The sequence below is a fragment of the Oncorhynchus mykiss genome, chromosome 29, assembly GCF_057628025.1.
Source record: "Oncorhynchus mykiss isolate SJ-2025 chromosome 29, ASM5762802v1, whole genome shotgun sequence".
Taxonomy (NCBI): domain Eukaryota; kingdom Metazoa; phylum Chordata; class Actinopteri; order Salmoniformes; family Salmonidae; genus Oncorhynchus; species Oncorhynchus mykiss.
The window spans coordinates 40812538-40830773 of record NC_143050.1 but is presented as its reverse complement, the minus strand read 5'-3'; the positions used below and the strand labels follow the sequence as shown (position 1 = coordinate 40830773).

The window sequence follows — 18236 nt, the reverse complement described above, 5'->3', positions numbered from 1 at the left end:
CCTTTATTGAAACCACAGTTGGAAGCCGGAATGGTGTGTGCCTGTGTATAGAAGTCTTGATAAGGTGTGTGTGTGTGTGGAGATCTGTAACGTTTGTGTTGCTGGCTACAGCTGTGATTGAACCCATTTGCTGCTTAGTGCCTGTGGGACTAAACCCTGACCTCACAGCGCTATGGTGGTTTAACGCTTTAGCTGCGTCCCTCTAAACCCCCTTCTGGTTCTCTTCTTCTCCCTCTTCCCTTTTTCCCTCTCCTTATCTTTTTCAGTGTGTGAATATAGGCTTTATTGGGATTGATGGTCTTAGTTTCCATTGGGTCACACAAAAGTACATGCAGATCTTCTGTTGGTTGCCACGACAACTGGTTTATGTCCTCTGTTAGGGAGCTAGACTAGCAGTGTCAGTATCTCTGTCTCTCCCTCTGTGTGTAGTACCTGATTGATCACAGTGCAGGGTTAGATACTGTGTCCTCTCTGTTCTGTGCAGCTGAATCCCTCCCCCTAGGTTTAATGTGTTATGTGTGTTTGAGGCTTAATCCCGTGATTTACTGTCTTTTAACACTGGTGTGAAAAAGTTAATAAAGTTTCCATGTATCAATTACACAGTGTACAAAACATTAAGGACACCTGCTCTTTCCATGACAGACTGACCAGGTGAATCCAGGTGAAAGCTATGATCCCTTATACATGTCACTTGTTAAATCCTTTGCAATCAGCATAGAAGGTAGATGAAGGGGAGGAGACAGGTTAAAGATGGATTTTTAAGCCTTGAGACATGGATTGTGTATGTGTGCCATTCAGAGGAAGAATGGGCAAGACAAAAGATTTACACAATGTGCCTTTGAACAGGGTATGGTAATAGGTGCCAGGTGCACCAGTTAGTGTCAAGAACTGCAACGCTGCTGGGTTTTTCACACTCAACAGTCTCCCATGTGTATCAAGAATGGTCCACCACCCAAAGGACATCCAGCCAACTTGACACAACTGTGGGAAGCATTGGAGTCAACATGGGCCAACATCCCTAAAGAACGCTTTCGACACCTTGTAGAGTCCGTGCCCCGACAAATTGAGGCTGTTCTGAGGGGGAAAGGGGGCATTCAAATCAATATTAGGAAGGTGTCCTTAATGTTTTGTATACTCAGTGTATACTCTTAACCGTTTGGGGCAATTTGGGGGTCACCACTGATAAATATAACCTGTACCGCACATCTCTGTTTTTAGGAAGTATTATTCAGAAAGTAAGTTATTACTCAAGTGTTGATTCTTGAAGAGCAATACATTGAGGAACTTTGTGCTGTCATTTTAAGTAGGTCTAGTTTCAGTCCCTGTAAACAGGCAAAAGTGAATTGACACCTGCTCTGCTCAATATCTGTCCTAAGGCTAGGCAGTACTTAAGCCACGTCTTAAAATAATTTATAGTCTGTGATAATGACATTTAAGTACGGATGCTTTTCAAGCACATTCCAGATACAAACATGTTTTACATACGTTACGGTATCTACTTCAAATGTACTTTCCTTGATCTTTGGTTTGTTCTGGATTTGCGAGTCTTTTTTGTTGTTGTTGTGAAATGAGGGCTGAAGTTCAGTGTGTGTGTAACTTGTCCGAACTGTAGTTAATTAGTGTGTTTATATTCTCAGGGTCAGATGCGAAAGAATCAATCCAGTGAGTATTTTATTTTACACTCCTCTCTCTCTGTGTTTCTGTCTCTCTCGCTCTCTCTTACCATTTGACTTTTCAACTTCATTTTTCTTAGCTCGGTCATTTTTGAAGAGGTTCGCTCTTCTTTTTTTCTCCCAAAATCCTAGCGACCCCGCCAAAACCAACACATCCCCAGCGAAAGTAAACATAGTTTGTTTTTTATGTGTGTATTTGAGAAATGACTTCCATTCCCCCTCTAAGCTACGAGTAAGATGAATTGCTTAATTGCTTGTTTCTGTTTTGCATGTCAGAAATTATATTTTTCCTCCTGCGCTTTGGCAACAATTTTGTATATTTTCCTACATTTGATTTTCTGCTTGGACAAATTAGTGCTTGAACAAGTTAATTAATTTTCTATGGAGGAATGCAACAAGTCACGTAGTCTCAAACTGTGAACTCACTATGAAGTATTAGTGGCGGTTAGCAAGTAAAGAATGAAGAAAGAATAATATATTAAGTATATTATTTATACACACTATACATGTACTGTATACATTGTTCAAACCCCTTGACTTAGTCCACATTTTGTTGTTACAGCCTGAATTCAAAATGTTATAAATATAATTTTAAATATCTCACCCATCTACACACAATACCCCATAATGACAAAGTGAAAACATATTCTTAGAAATGTGTTCTTTTTTTTCTTCTTTTTTTAAATGAAATACAGAAATCTAATTTACATAAGTATTCACGCCCCTTTTCTATGACACTCCAAATTGAGCCCAGGTGCATCCAATTTCCTTTGGTAATCCTTACAACTTGATTGAAGTCCACCTGTGGCCAATTAAATTATTTGGACATGATTTAAAAAGAAACACACCTGTCTATAAGAAACACACCTATTATAAGGTACCACAGTTGACAGTGCATGTCAAAGCAGAAACTACACAATGAAGTCCAAGGACTGGCAGTAGATCTCCTAGATATATCTGGGGAAGGGTATGAAACAATTTCTTGAGTTGTGAAAATCTCCAAGAGCAATTGAAAAAATATGGAACTACCCAGACCCTGCTAGAGCTGGCCGTCTGACCAAACTGAGCAACGGCGAAAGAACAACCTTGGTCAGGGAGGTGACCAAGAACCCAATGACCACTCTGACAGAACTACAGAATTCCTTGGCTGAGATGGGAGAACCTGCTAGAAGGACAACAGTATAGCACTTCACCATTCTGGGCCAAATGGGAGAGTGGCAAGATGGAAGCCACTCCTATGAAAAAGGCACATGTCAGCACGCCTGGAGTTTGCAAAAATGCACGTCAAAGACTCTGAAAGCATAAGGCAACGGATTCTGTGGTCTGATGAGACAAAAATTGAACTCTTTGGACTGAATGCAAAGTGAAAAAAACAGGCATAGCTCATCACCTGTCTAATACCATCCCTACTGTGAAGCGTGGTGGCAGCATCATCCTATGGGGATTATTTTCAGCAGCAGAACTGGGAGACTGGTTAGGATAGAGCATCTACTAAATTATAAACATAATAGGGGGAACAGTGAATGGAGCCAAATACAGGAAAATCCTTTGAGAACCTGGTTCAGAGTGCAAAATACCTTAGACTAGGGCAAATATTTAGTTTCCAACAGGACAATGAACCCAAACATACAGCCAAAGCAATGCTGGAATGACTTCAGAACAAGAATGTGAGTGACCCAGCCAAAGCCCAGAAAATCTGTGGAAAGACTTGAAGATTGCTGTTCACCGCCACTCCCCATCTAACTTAACAGAGCTTGAGAAAATCTGCAGGCAAGAATGGGAGAAAATCTTGAAATCCAGATGTGCAAAATGATCAAATCAAATTGTATTGGTCACACATACACATGGTTAGCAGATGTTAATGCGAGTGTAGTGAAATGCTTGATATAGACATACCCCAGACAACTCAAAGCTGTAATAGCCGCCAAAGGTGCTTCTACAAAATATTGACTCTGGTGTGAGATATTTCTGTATTTCATTTTCAATAAATTAGCAACATTTTCTGAAAACATGTTTTCACTTTCTCATTATGGGCTATTTTGTGTAAATGGGTGAGAAACTAATCAATTTTGAATGTGATATGAATACTTTCTGAAGGTTTAAATAACATCACTTTATGATCCCTTTATTCATATTTCCATCATATCAAGTTATAGTTTTAAAGTATTTTATCCATTTGATAGAGTTAAGGCTAATCCTCCAATTTTTTTATAGAGTTTAAGAGTGATAGTTCAATCCTTAAGACTGTTACTGGGTATATTTGGTAGAGATAAGAAATTGATAGCCATGCGTTCCACACGTGCTCAGGGCTTTTAGGAGTGTACCCCCCCCCCAGGGTTAGGCTCTCAGGTGCCAGGTGAGTACTATGTACCTCTCTAGTCAGTTTGACCTCCCACCACCACACTCCATGCCAGGTAGTCCTCCTGACCTCCACCTCAGTCCAACTGCCACAGCCTAGGCTAGTGGACCATACAGTACCTTGGCTTATTCTGTTCTCTACATCTAAAGCAAACATAATAACATAATAACAATGCTATTAGAAATTCTTCAAAACTAGAATATTCTAGTTAAAGCTAGAGCTTTGCTAACACTATGGATATGCGGCTTTGTGGCTATATTTGCCACGGTCTTAGAGAGGATACACGTAAGTTTAAGTAGTTTGATGTAGATCTGAACAAATATGTGTCCAAGGAATGTCTTGCTGGTGGGAAACCTCTGCTTCACATAGCACCTAAACACACATTCTAGTTTGAGCCACGCAGAGCACTGCAGCCCTGTCCTTTAACATGGGCTCTCTGCAGTGTGTGTTTTATGTGCGTGTCTGGTTGGGTATGTATGAGACAGGGTTTTCCTCTGCACCTATGTAACCTTGTGTGTGTGTGTCCCGAGGTTAAGTCTGTAATTTGTATGTTCTTTCTTCAACCAGGCGATGAGTTGGGAAAGACCAGGATTCCAGTGTCTTTCAACGAGTAAGTTGATGTCCCTTAACTTTCGCAGTTAAAAATGGGCTCAGAAACACTCACAGTAAAAACACTCACAGCTCCTTGACTGACACCCTACTGAGTGCCCTTCTCTCACTGTTTAGTAATTGCTCTAATTTCCATGTTTCTTTCTATCCCTACCTCTCCCTTCCCCCTGTCCCTCCCTTCCCCCTGTCCCGCGCTCGCTCTCTCTCTTGCTCTCTCTCGCTCTCTCAGCAGTAGGCCTGCTTTCAATAATGACCTTCTCTCTCTGGATCCTTTCGGCCCGACCCTGGGAGGCTCCTCCTCATCAACAGGTAAGCCCCGCCCCCACCCACCATGTTTTTCCAGAGCTGTATAAACAGAGTTTCAATGTACTCCTATGGGTGGCTGGGCGAGTTCGGTGCCAACCATGGGGTTCTATCTAGATCACTTTCCTAAAGTATGGGTCGTGACCATGTTAATGGTGGGTCGCTGTGTGTGTGTGTGTGTGTGTGTGTGAATACATTTATTTATTTAATATTTGTATTTTTTAAAATACTTTTTACCCCCTTTTTCTCCCCAATTTTGTGTTATTAAATTGGTAGTTACAGTCTTGTCTCATTGCTGCAACTCCCGTACGGACTCGGGAGAGGTGAAGGTCGAGAGCCGTGCGTCCCCCAAAACAGAACCCAACCAAGCCGCATTGCTTCCTTGACACAATGCCCACTTAACCCGGAAGCCAGCCGCACCAATGTGTTGGAGGAAACACCGTACACATGGCGACCGTGTCAGCGTGCACTGCGCCCGGCCCCCCACAGGAGTCGCTAGTGCGCGATGGGACATGGACATCTCTGCCGGCCAAACCCTCCTCGAACCCGGACGAAGCTGGGCGCCGTTGCATGGGTCTCCCGGTCGCGGCCGGCTGCTACAGAGCCTGGACTCGAACCCAGAATCTCTAGTGGGACAGCTAGCACTGCGATGCAGTGCCTTAGACCACTGCGCCACTCGGGAGGCCCTTGTATATATTTTTTTATGATCTCAGTCGGGGTCTGAACTTATTAGAATAGTAGAATGCACAACGTGCAATTAGCAGTTTTTCTCTTGTAATGTCAGTCACTAACAGTCACTCAATTAGCCATGTCAGCTAACAAGTGTTAGATTAGTAAATTAGTCTAGCCAGTTAGTCTAGAAATGATATCCGATACCCACCGGGCATGTAGGGCATATGCCCAGGAGCCCTGACCCCCAGGGTGCCCCCATTTTGATTTTGGCAAAATGTCTGGAATTGCAGGAATTTATCTTTAAAACTGCAAAGATATCTCTCCACCCCATGGCAAAATGAGTAGAATTGCATGAAACGTGCTTTAAAACAACACATTTTTCTGCAAGCCCCAAGGCAAAATGTGTAGAATTGCAAGAAATTAACTTTAAAACAAAAATGTTTCTCTCTGCTGTCAAGAAGGGAGTCACTATATATATTTTGTGTTAAAAATGTTTTTAGACCTTTCATTATGGGGTATTTTGTGTAGGTGGGTGAGATCTAAAAAAAAAACATTTAATTCATATTTAATCCATTTTGAATTCAGGCTGTAACACAACAAAATGTGGAATAAGTGAAGGGGAATCTGTACATTCAGAAGGCACTGTATAGGGAGGAATGGTCTATGATCCCTCCCAATATGTTCTCCAATCTTACAAAACATTTTAGAAAAGAGCTTAGTCCTCACAAGGGGAAGGTGCCGGAGTATTGAAAACAGGGGTGCCAATAATGTTTACCCATATCTTTTTTTATATCTTTTTCATTACTTGTTTTAACAAAATCAAATTTTCTTAGCAATTGTATTAGTATAAAATAATATCAGTAAACCGTATGTTTTGCACGTAATATAGCTCATTTGTAGATTTGATTTTATAGTCTTTTTTTTCTAATTTATTTTTGCTCATTTATCGAGGGTGCCAATCATTTAGGTCATGTTTTCACTATCATCTCAGACTACTACTGATACAGACATAACCCCACACAGCTCCACAGGTAGGCCAGGCAGTCCCCTGCAGAGCTCAACAACATTAGGAAGCTCCTACTGTGTACACATTACACATTGACATCAGTCTTCCTCATACATATCTTGTGTTGACAGGGAACTCTCCAGTGCTCATGTTTTGTGTACTGTTTGTATTGGTTATGAGTTTTTAATAGATGTGACCTTTATTTTTTTATTTTTTTTTAAATTTGACTTAAAGGTGTCATGTGAGGAGGTTTTGTTCATACCTTTATTTTGCGGTGTATTTAATTTTACAGATTTTTTGTGTGGAATTCTTGTCACAGTTTTGATTAGTATGCATTTGGCTGTCTTCAAATGTAAGTACAACCCCCCCACACACACACACATGTATGTTTACTTTATTTAGCATCTCATTTACATCCCACTTCTTCTCGTTCACTCTTTCCTGCCTCACTCCAGTACAGATATGTGAGAACCTGTTTTTTAGTGGCAAGGTTTATGTGGTGTGGTGTGCCTATCAAAACCGTGTGTGTGACTAGGGCTGTTACGGTGACCATATTACAACTGGCGGTCACGAGTCATGATGGCAGTCAAATTCCACATGACCGTTTAGTCATGTTTAGGAAGGCCACCAAAAATTCAGAAATTTCCATCCACCAACTACAACATTTTCCGTCAAGATAGAACTGCCAAAGGTGGCAGAGTTGCAATCTACTGCAGAGATAGCCCTTCAGAGTTCTGTCACACTATCCAGGTCTGTACCCAAACAGTTCGAGCTTCTACTATTAAAACTCCACCTTTCCAGAAATAAGTCTCTCACTGTTGCCGCTTGTTATAGACCCCCCTCAGCCCCCAGCTGTGCCCTGGACACCATATGTGAATTGATTGCCCCCCCATTTATCTTATGAGTTCGTACTGTCATACTGCTAAACAGGGATGCCTAACACCCCGACCGTTCCTACAATCTAAGCTAGATGCCCTCAATCTCACACAAATTATCAAGGAACCTACCAGGGACAACCCTAAATCTGTAAACATGGGCGCCCTCATAGATATCATCCTGACCAACTTGCCCTCTAAATACACCTCTGCTGTCTTCAACCAGGATCTCAGCGATGACTGCCTCATTGCCTGCGTCCGTAATGGGTCTGCGGTCAAACAACCCCCCCCTCATCACTGTCAAACGCTCCCTAAAACACTTCAGCGAGCAGGCCTTTCTAATCGACCTGGCCCGGGTATCCTGGAAGGATATTGACCTCATCCCGTCAGTAGAGGATGCCTGGTTGTTCTTTAAAAGTTATTTCTTCGCCATCGTAAATAAGCATGCCCCATTAAAAAAAAATTGAACTAAGAACAGATATAGCCCTTGGTTCACTCCAGACGTGACTGCCATTGACCATCACAAAAACATCCTGTGGCATACTGCATTAGCATCAAATAGCCCGCGCGATATGCAACTTTTCAGGGAAGTCAGGAACCAATTTACACAGTCAGTTAGGAAAGCAAAGGCTAGCTTTTTCAAACAGAAATGTGCATCCTGTAGCACTAATTCCAAAAAGTTTTGGGACACTGTAAAATCCATGGAGAATAAGAGCACCTCTTCCCAGCTGCCCACTGCACTGAGGCTAGGAAACACTGTCACCACTGATAAATCTACGATAATCGAGAATTTCAACAAGCATATTTCTACTGCTGGCCATGCTTTTCCACCTGGCTACCCCTACCCTGGCCAACAGCTCTGCACCTCCTGCAGCAACTTGCCCAAGCAATTCTCCTTCACCCAAATCCAGATAGCTGATGTTCGGAAAGAGCTGCAAAATCTGGACCCCGACAAATCAGCCGGGCTAGACAATCTGGACCCTCTTTCTAAAATTATTCGCTGCAATTGTTGCAACCCCTATTACTAGCCTATTCAACCTCTCTTTCGTATCGTCTGAGATCCCTAAAGATTGGAAGGCTTCCGCGGTCATCCCCTCTGCAAAGGGGGAGACACAGTAGACCCAAACTGTTACAGACCTATATTCATCATGCCCTGCCTTTCTAAAGTCTTTGAAAGCCAAGTTAACAAACAGATCACCAATCATTTTGAATCCCACCGTACCTTCTCCACTATGCAATCTGGTTTCCCAGCTGGTGATGGGTGCAACTCAGCCACACTCAAGGTCCTAAACGATATCATAACCGCCATCGATAAAAGATGGTACGGTGCAGCCGTCTTCATCGACCTGGCCAAGGCTTTCAACTCTGTCAATCACCGCATTCTTTTCGGCAGACTCAATTGCCTTGGTTTCTCAAATGACTACCTCGCCTGGTTCACCAACTACTTCTCAGATTGAGTTCAGTATGTCAAATCGGAGGGCCTGTTGTCCGGACCCCTGGCAGCCTCTATGGGGGTGCCACAGGGTTCAATTCTCGGGCCGACTCTTTTCTCTGTATATATCAACGATGTCGCTTTTGCTGCTGGTGATTATCTGATCCACCTCTACGCAGACGACACCTTTCTGTATACATCTGGCCCTTCTTTGGACACTGTTATCAAACCTCCAAACAAGCTTCAATGCCATACAACACTTCTTCCGTGGCCTCCAACTGCTCTTAAATGCTAGTAAAACTAAATGCATGCTCTTCAACCGATTGCTGCCCGCACCCGCCCGCCCGACTAGCATCACTACTCTGGACAGTTCTGACTTAGAATATGTGGACAACTGCAAATACCTAGGTGTCTGGTTAGACTGTGAACTCTCCTTCCAGACTCACAATAAGCATCTCCAATCCAAAATTAAATCTGCCAAACATACCCTCGTAAAACTGACTATCCTACTGATCCTTGACTTCGGCAATTGTCATTTACAAAATAGCCTCCAACAGACTACATCCAGTTTGCTGAGTAGAGTATCACAGTGCCATCCATTTTGTCACCAAAGCCCCATATACCACCCACCACTGCGACCTGTCTGCTCTCGTTGGCTGGCCCTCGCTACATATTCAACGCCAAACCCACTGGCTCCAGGTCATCTATAAGTATTTGCTAGGTAAAGCCCCACCTTATCTCAGCTCACTGGTCACCATAGCAACACCCACCCATAGCACGTGCTCCAGCAGGTATATTTCACTGATCCCCAAAGCCAACACCTCTTTGGCTGCCTTTCCTTCCAGTTCTCTGCTGCCAATGACTGGAAGGAATTGCAAAAATCACTGAAACTGGAGATTTATATCTCCCTCACTAACTTTAAGCATCAGCTGTCAGAGCAGCTTACCGATCACTGCACCTGTACACAGCCCATCTGTAAATTGCACATCATCATCTGCACATCTGTCACTCCAGTGTTACTGCTAAATTTGAATTATTTTGCCACTATGGCCTATTTATTGCCTTACCTCCCTAATCTTACTACATTTGTGCACACTGTATGTAGATTTTTCTATTGTGTTATTGACTGTACTTTTGTTTATCCCATGTGTAACTCTGTGCTGTTTTTGTCACACTGCTTTGCTTATCTTGGCCAGGTCGCAGTTGTAAATGAGAACTTGTTCTCAACTGGCCTACCTGGTTAAATAAAGTAATGGTAATTAGGCTACTCCAAGCTCTGATGCTGCTCATGATAATTAGTAGCCTACCAAACTTGCTAACTGCCTGGTACTCAGCACTCTATTGTCCCTCTAATCACTCTGACATTAATGCAAATGTGATCGAAAATCTAATCAAACACTTTATGAGAGCCCATGAGCTCATGTTGCACAACATTTCTATAGGCTATGCAATTGTGTGAGAAAACAGAGTGATGGCCTCTATTAAAAAGAGGAGGATCCCATCAGCTTTCTATAGGCTAGGCCTACTATATAATTTTTCTAAACTTTCCTAATATTAAGCACATTGCTTCTCTTTACAACAGGAGTATAGCCTACCTGGCTGGCATGAAAATGATCCACGGGACAGTCACTGGCTGACAAAATTTCAAGACCGTCACAGCCCATTGTGTGACTGGCTGTGTGTGTGTTCATATAGTACGTTACATACGTTACTGATCCATTGCCTGGGCTAATCGTAATCCACAGTTAATATCACCTAGTTTGGGTCAGAGGGCTGGCTATAAGGCCCACTGGCACGTATGTTGTCAAACACTATCTCGTTACTGTCAAAGGTCTTAGCTTAAAAGCCAAAAGAGCAGCATAAAGTTCCCTGGTTAAGATACTGTGATGTTTTTTAAGCTCTCTCTGTACAATGCAGGCTTTTCCAGGCGACAACACATTCATCACATTCAGCTACTGAACTGCTAACAGTTCATTTGAGAAACCTGTAAGAATGTATAGTTGTTTGATTATTTATTTCCAACTTTGAAGTTGGTTCTTTTGCTTTTTGTTATTTTTGAGTCATTTTCTGTGTAAGATTTGCAGTCTTGTGTTTGGTTTGGTTGCTGTGTTATTGTTTTTTGTTGCTGTCTGTATGTGTGTTTATCCTCCCCCTTTCTCCCCTCCTCCTCAGACATTTAGTATTTTCCTCTCCATCCCTTTATCTCCTCGACACATTAACAAGTCCCCTGTCTTTCTACCAGGGTAGCCAGGTAACATCTTAGCTGCCCCTCTTTAAAGCAGTATGGTTGCACTGTACTAAATAGTTTTCCAAGTATCCAATAGCTTTTCAACTGTCTAACCTCACTTACAAATATCCTTTACATGGCATCCGACATTCGATGCAATTGCTTGTGTTTTTTGGTGGCATTTTTGGTTTTTCAAATGAACACGTTTTGTGTCAAAATTTGCTTTGTTTGTCTCTCTCCAAAAATCCACTCTGTTATCGTAGGATTTCATAGTTATGAGTTGTAGCTATGTTTACTTTTTTTTAAATCAAGCCAGTGAGCAAGATAGCTAATTTAAACAGTGGTAGATTGAAAGGCCCTGCTACGCTTTGATACGCTGAGAGCTCTGTGTGACGCTGCGTGTCTGCAAGGTGTGATGACCTAACACCAAACAGTCCGAGTAACTGAGCTCCCCTCAACCAGCTGTAATCCTCTAACACATTTATTACCCACAACCAACCCTTCACAGTTACATTTTAAACATGTCAGGCATTCCTATCATAGCCTGATACTCACATTGCCTAATGTTGCACAGAGATTGCATTTGATTGCAGTTCACAGTGAACTAAGCCTGGCTGTCTCATAGCAGGGTTGGATTTAATGTTTCAATGGTTTAGATGGAAACCATTTTTTATTATTATGAAAGTCACTGCGTGTAAGGATTATAAAGCCCTGTTCTTTGAATTGGTGACAAAAAAAAGAAAACTACGCTACTGGTTTGTTCAATTAAAAAAATTGTTTCAAATGTTTTACCTTTATTTAACTAGGCAAGTCAGTTAAGAACAAATTCTTATTTTCAATAATGGCCTGGGAAGTGGGTTAACTGCCTGTTCAGGGGCAGAACGACAGATAGTGGTCAGAGCGTTGGACTAGTAACCGAAAGGTTGCAAGTTCAAATCCCCGAGCTGATTTGTTTCTGTCCATTTTGAGCCTGTAATCGAACCCACAAATGCTGATGCTCCAGATACTCAACTAGTCTAAAGAAGGCAGGTTTTATTGCTTCTTTAATCAGAACTACAGTTTTCAGCTGTGCTAATGTAATTGCAAAAGGGTTTTCTAATGATCAATTAGCCTTTTAAAATGATACACTTGGATAAGCTAACACAGTGTGCCATTGGAACACGGGAGTGATGGTTGCTGATTATGGGCCTCTGTACGCCTATGTAGATATTCCATAAAAAATCTGCCGTTCCTAGCTACAATAGTAATTTACAACATTAACAATGTCTACACTGTATTTCAATTTGATGTTATTTTAATGGACAAAAATATAGTGTGTGTGTGTGTTTGTTTCTCAACTCCTAATATTGAGCAAATTACACTCACTGGAGTATCCGACATAGGCTTTGATAAAGCACCATTGCGACAAGTGTCGCTGGCTGCTGGTAAGCTCTCTTGACACATTTTTGCCAACACATGGCTAACCTTTGTTTTAACCAGTTAAACAGCTGCTCGTAGTGAACATGTGTTTGGAGTCACCTTTCTAGCTAATAGGCTATGTTAGAGTTTACACTTCCTCTTTCAATTATAATGTGGGGTGGTCATAATAATGAAAAACTATCTATCAAATCTATTCATTTTAAAATGTTGATTACTTCTCCTTGTCATTATCATTCACCTGATTAGGTAGGAATGTAAAGATGTTTTGCATGAATATCTTTGGTTCATTCTCCTTAATCTGTGGCATGTGTCTATCATTCTGCCCCACCCTGGACTCTCCTGCGCCCCTCACAGCTGAAGTGATATTACAACGGGAGCTCTCCTCTCCCCCACTGGCAGACAGCCTGCAGACCAAAGGAGAGGTCACCCCTCTCCCTCCCCTTGCCTCCACCACCACTAATACCTTCTCTCCATGGGAGGCCTCACCGGACGACCCCTTCCTGGCTCTGAAGCCCATCCCAGCCCGGGCCCAGAGTGCCCCCATCACCCGGCAGGCTGAGCCCATAGACCCCCAGGATCCAACCCCAACCCCTGCAGCCACAGCCAGGCTCCCTCAGGGAGAGGACCAGTCAGCATTCTCCTGGTCCCAGAGCCAGTGGATAGCCTTCAACGATGACTTTGTGCCATTCCGACGCCAACAGAGTTGCGGTCCTGGTACAAGTACAGGCCCGGTCAGCCATGACCGGACCCAGTCAAATCCCTCTACCAGCAGGACCCAGTCTAACCCCCCTATTGACAGGGTCCAGTCTGGTCGGTCCATCCGTTTCTTCTCTGAGGACCCCGCTGACCCCTATAACAAGATGCCGCTGAGCAGTGGGGTTGTGGAGGACAGCGCCTCCTGTGTCTCGGAGGTGTTATCAGCACTGACAGAGGGGATGGTAGCCTCAGCAGCTAGCCAAACAAACAACGGTAACCTCTAGCATGCCATAAACACATTTTTTTTGTCTGAGTGAAGTTTTGACTTGAGTTTTTTTTCAACTTCTTAAAATTGTCTTTTCAGTTTGAAATGTCCAACTTTTCATAACAATGTTGTTCTTTTGATCTTATTTACAATATTTTTTGGTTGAATAATACATTTGTATTTGTGTGTTTTTGTTTTGCGGGGCATATGCTTGTTTGCCTTTAGAGAATTGTTAACCTAAAGTTTTGTGAGCTATGTTCATTTTTTTATGTTTGTATTCTATGATTTGGAATTTGCATGTCGTGACTTCTGCATTTGATGCATGATTTTGCATTACTTTGAGAGATTCTGTTGACTAAGAAGTTTAAATTCACTGAACCTGTTTTTTCGAATTCCATCAGAAGTACAGTGCCTTGCGAAAGTATTCGGCCCCCTTGAACTTTGCGACCTTTTGCTACATTTCAGGCTTCAAACATAAAGATATAAAACTGTATTTTTTTGTGAAGAATCAACAACAAGTGGGACACAATCATGAAGTGGAATGACATTTATTGGATATTTCAAACTTTTTTAACAAATCAAAAACTGAAAAATTGGGCGTGCAAAATTATTCAGCCCCCTTAAGTTAATACTTTGTAGTGCCACCTTTTGCTGCGATTACAGCTGTAAGTCGCTTGGGGTATGTCTCTATCAGTTTTGCACATCGAGAGACTGACATTTTTTTCCCATTCCTCCTTGCAAAACACCTCGAGCTCAGTGAGGTTGGATGGAGAGCATTTGTGAACAGCAGTTTTCAGTTCTTTCCACAGATTCTCGATTGGATTCAGGTCTGGACTTTGACTTGGCCATTCTAACACCTGGATATGTTTATTTTTGAACCATTCCATTGTAGATTTTGCTTCATGTTTTGGATCATTGTCTTGTTGGAAGACAAATCTCCGTCCCAGTCTCAGGTCTTTTGCAGACTCCATCAGGTTTTCTTCCAGAATCGTCCTGTATTTGGCTCCATCCATCTTCCCATCAATTTTAACCATCTTCCCTGTCCCTGCTGAAGAAAAGCAGGCACAAACCATGATGCTGCCACCACCATGTTTGACAGTGGGGATGGTGTGTTCAGGGTGATGAGCTGTGTTGCTTTTACGCCAAACATAATGTTTTGCATTGTTGGCAAAAAGTTCCATTTTGGTTTCATCTGACCAGAGCACCTTCTTCCACATGTTTGGTGTGTCTCCCAGGTGGCTTGTGGCAAACTTTAAACAACACTTTTTATGGATATCTTTAAGAAATGGCTTTCTTCTTGCCACTCTTCCATAAAGGCCAGATTTGTGCAATATACGACTGATTGTTGTCCTATGGACAGAGTCTCCCACCTCAGCTGTAGATCTCTGCAGTTTATCCAGAGTGATCATGGGCCTCTTGGCTGCATCTCTGATCAGTCTTCTCCTTGTATGAGCTGAAAGTTTAGAGGGACGGCCAGGTCTTGGTAGATTTGCAGTGGTCTGATACTCCTTCCATTTCAATATTATCGCTTGCACAGTGCTCCTTTTGTATCCAAATCCGGCTTTAAACATCTTCACAACAGTATCTCGGACCTGCCTGGTGTGTTCCTTGTTCTTCATGATGCTCTCTGCGCTTTTAACGGACCTCTGAGACTATCACAGTGCAGGTGCATTTATACGGAGACTTGATTACACACAGGTGGATTGTATTTATCATCATTAGTCATTTAGGTCAACATTGGATCATTCAGAGATCCTCACTGAACTTCTGGAGAGAGTTTGCTGCACTGAAAGTAAAGGGGCTGAATAATTTTGCACGCCCAATTTTTCAGTTTTTGATTTGTTAAAAAAGTTTGAAATATCCAATAAATGTCGTTCCACTTCATGATTGTGTCCCACTTGTTGTTGATTCTTCACAAAAAAAATACAGTTTTATATCTTTATGTTTGAAGCCTGAAATGTGGCAAAAGGTCGCAAAGTTCAAGGGGGCCGAATACTTTCGCAAGGCACTGTACATCACAAGTATTGCAGCATGGCGTTATCTTATCATTCCGTAGCTCACTTCTGCTTTTAGTCTATGATTGACCCTCTCTACCCCTTCCTCCCCGTCCCTCTGCAGTGCCTGCCCTGGCCAGACCCAATACTCCTCTAGCTGGAGCCCTGGTGCCTCCTCCACGACCCTCCTCCAGACCCAAACTACCCACAGGAAAACTCACAGGAATCACTGAAATTGTGAGTATCTCCAGCAGAGTATCTGCCCAGTATCTAACATATATCTTTGTGCATTAGAGCATTGATTGATGAAACCATTCTCTTTTAATTAATGATAGTGGACTACATTTATTTGGAGTTTTTCACTCTTGCTATATACAGTACCCTGAATGGGGTTAGCGTGCCATATCCGTTACTATTGGTTAAATTTACGGGTTTGTGTGGTCTATCCAACCAGGTGCGGCCGTTCAGCCCGCCAAAGACGTTGTCCAACGCCAGTCTTACTCTGGCTGCTCCCCTCGCCCGGGCAGAGAGCTCCTCCTCCCTGTCCTCCACCGCCTCCCTCAGTGCCTCCAACACACCCACCGTGGGTAAGAACATGACCAAGCTCCATGACCTTCCCTTCTCTGTACCTCCTCTTTACAGTCTTCTCCTTTCACCTCCTCTACTGCGATTCACATTTCTTAACAACGTCCTTTCCTCTCAAACAAATCTCAGCTTGTTTCCTCTCCTCCACTCTCACCTGACCTAACCCCACTTCTTGTCTTTAAATCTTATTGGGCTTCTCTCCTTCCCTCACACCTCTCCTCCTCACAGGGTCTGAGCATACCTTTCGTCTCTCCCGCTCCTCTCCGGAACCAGAGTTCCTCCTTTCTCCCTCTCCTCTGTTTCTCCTCAGCCAAAGTGAGTCTCCTTTCTCCCACCTCCAACCTCACTGTCACTCCGTAAATCACCTAATGCACACAGTGTGTCTTTAGGGTTTGTCACCCATCCTGATTTCGTACACATGCTCACATTCACACCCAGGTGTGTTGGTTTGGAGCCCATTGCCCTGTGTCATCATCTCACCTCATCTCACCACGTTCTTGGGGGTTTTTGTGTCTTTCCTCTTTCTTTTCTTTTGTTGGGCCCTTTAAAGAGGATGATGGTTTCATTGGGAAGCTGCCCACCTTTGAGAAGCGCTGTGAAACGCCTGCAGGTAGGGGGTGTGGTCAAATAGCCCGGACACGCCTCTCTGTGTGTGACACACTAACAACGGCCACTCGGATTGGCTGTCTAATCTCTGTCTGCCTGCTTATGAAATGTATCTCTCTTCTCAACGCGTCTGTCAGCATACGCCCGTCTCTCACTGTGAACGTCCATGTAATCAACAAACCGTAAAGCATGGTTGTGTTCTGTTAAATAACAAATCATTTAAAGGCTGGAAGTTAATTGCAGTGTTTAACAGTTCTTACTCAAAGAATCCCAGACAGTAATTAATTCCAATGGTACTTTTATAATAATTCATAACAATACATCATATTTTACCCATATCTAGAACATTTAATTCCTAGAGAGGTGTGATTTGTTTTGGCATGTAATGTCTTGGGATTTTTTAAATGTACTTTTCCTCTGAAATAATGGAATGATTATTAGCCTATTTTCCTTAATGATATAATTTAATGAATGACCTTATTATGTAATAAATTAACTGTGTTCTTCAGGTTGTGTTGTCTGTTGCATGAATGAGTGTGAGCCTTTCTCGTTTTGATCTCAAAGTTCAATTGAACTGTACACTTCAGTCATAACAGTACACTCATTTGATCTTTCTTTATCTCTCTCCCTCTCTATCCCCCACAACTCCCTCTCCCTCCTCTTTCTTTCTTTCTTTCTTTCTTTCTTTCTTTCTTTCTTTCTTTCTTTCTTTCCCTCCCTCTGTCAGGGACATCTCGCGGTCCCAGCCCGGTGACCCTGGCATCCCAGGATGCCTTGCCCATCGCTGTGGCCTTCACAGAGTCTGTTAATGCCTACTTCAAAGGAGCTGATCCCACTAAGTGAGTCTCACATGACCACCTACAGCACAGAGAGCTAGCCTGGGCCTAACACACACAGCACCCAAGCACGAACACACAACCTGCACGCAAGTAAACACACACCTTGCACATAGACACACACACACACACACACACATATCACTGTACACACAAACGCGTACACACACTATGAACAACCATTGTTGCACTGCATTTACTGCTGCATATAGCTATTCAACTCGTCCATGCACATAATATGTTACACGAATATTAAAGTAAAAATTTGCTCCATACTTCACACACTCATGACGAGCCTGTCTGTCTCTCTCTGTCTGTCTCTCTCTGTCTGTCTCTCTCTGTCTCTCTCTGTCTGTCTGTCTCTGTCTGTCTGTGCGTTTGTCTGTCTGTGTGCGCCTGTCTGTCTATGTGCGTCTGTGTGCCTCTCTGTCTGTGTGCGTGTGCGCCTGTCTGTGCGCCTGTCTGTGCGCCTGTCTGTGCGTCTGCCTGTGCATTTGTCTGTCTGTCTGCCTGTGCGTTTGTCTGTCTGCCTGTGCGTTTGTCTGTCTGCCTGTGCGTTTGTCTGTCTGTCTGTGGGTCTGTCTGACTGCGTCTGTCTGACTGTGCGTCTGTCTGACTGTGCGTCTGTCTGACTGTGCGTCTGTCTGTCTGTGCTTCTGTCTGTCTGTGCGTCTGTCTG

General features: G+C 43.0%; 1 protein-coding gene across 12 annotated transcripts in view; it reads left to right on the top strand.

Annotated features, from left to right (window-relative positions):
- Positions 1 to 18236, top strand: part of fcho2 (FCH and mu domain containing endocytic adaptor 2) — a 95477-nt gene that overhangs the window by 57822 nt on the left and 19419 nt on the right. For 2 of the 12 annotated variants that reach the window (XM_090227192.1, XM_090227196.1), the window contains exons 15-23: positions 1638 to 1662; positions 4600 to 4642; positions 4871 to 4950; positions 12930 to 13544; positions 15655 to 15767; positions 15985 to 16117; positions 16344 to 16430; positions 16666 to 16725; positions 17449 to 17560. In XM_090227192.1, the coding sequence (XP_090083318.1) occupies positions 1638 to 1662; positions 4600 to 4642; positions 4871 to 4950; positions 12930 to 13544; positions 15655 to 15767; positions 15985 to 16117; positions 16344 to 16430; positions 16666 to 16725; positions 17449 to 17560 (1268 nt within the window). The remainder of the gene's footprint in view (positions 1 to 1637; positions 1663 to 4599; positions 4643 to 4870; positions 4951 to 12929; positions 13545 to 15654; positions 15768 to 15984; positions 16118 to 16343; positions 16431 to 16665; positions 16726 to 17448; positions 17561 to 18236) is intronic. The other 10 variants (XM_090227199.1, XM_090227203.1, XM_090227198.1 and 7 more) reach the window with 9 other exon arrangements.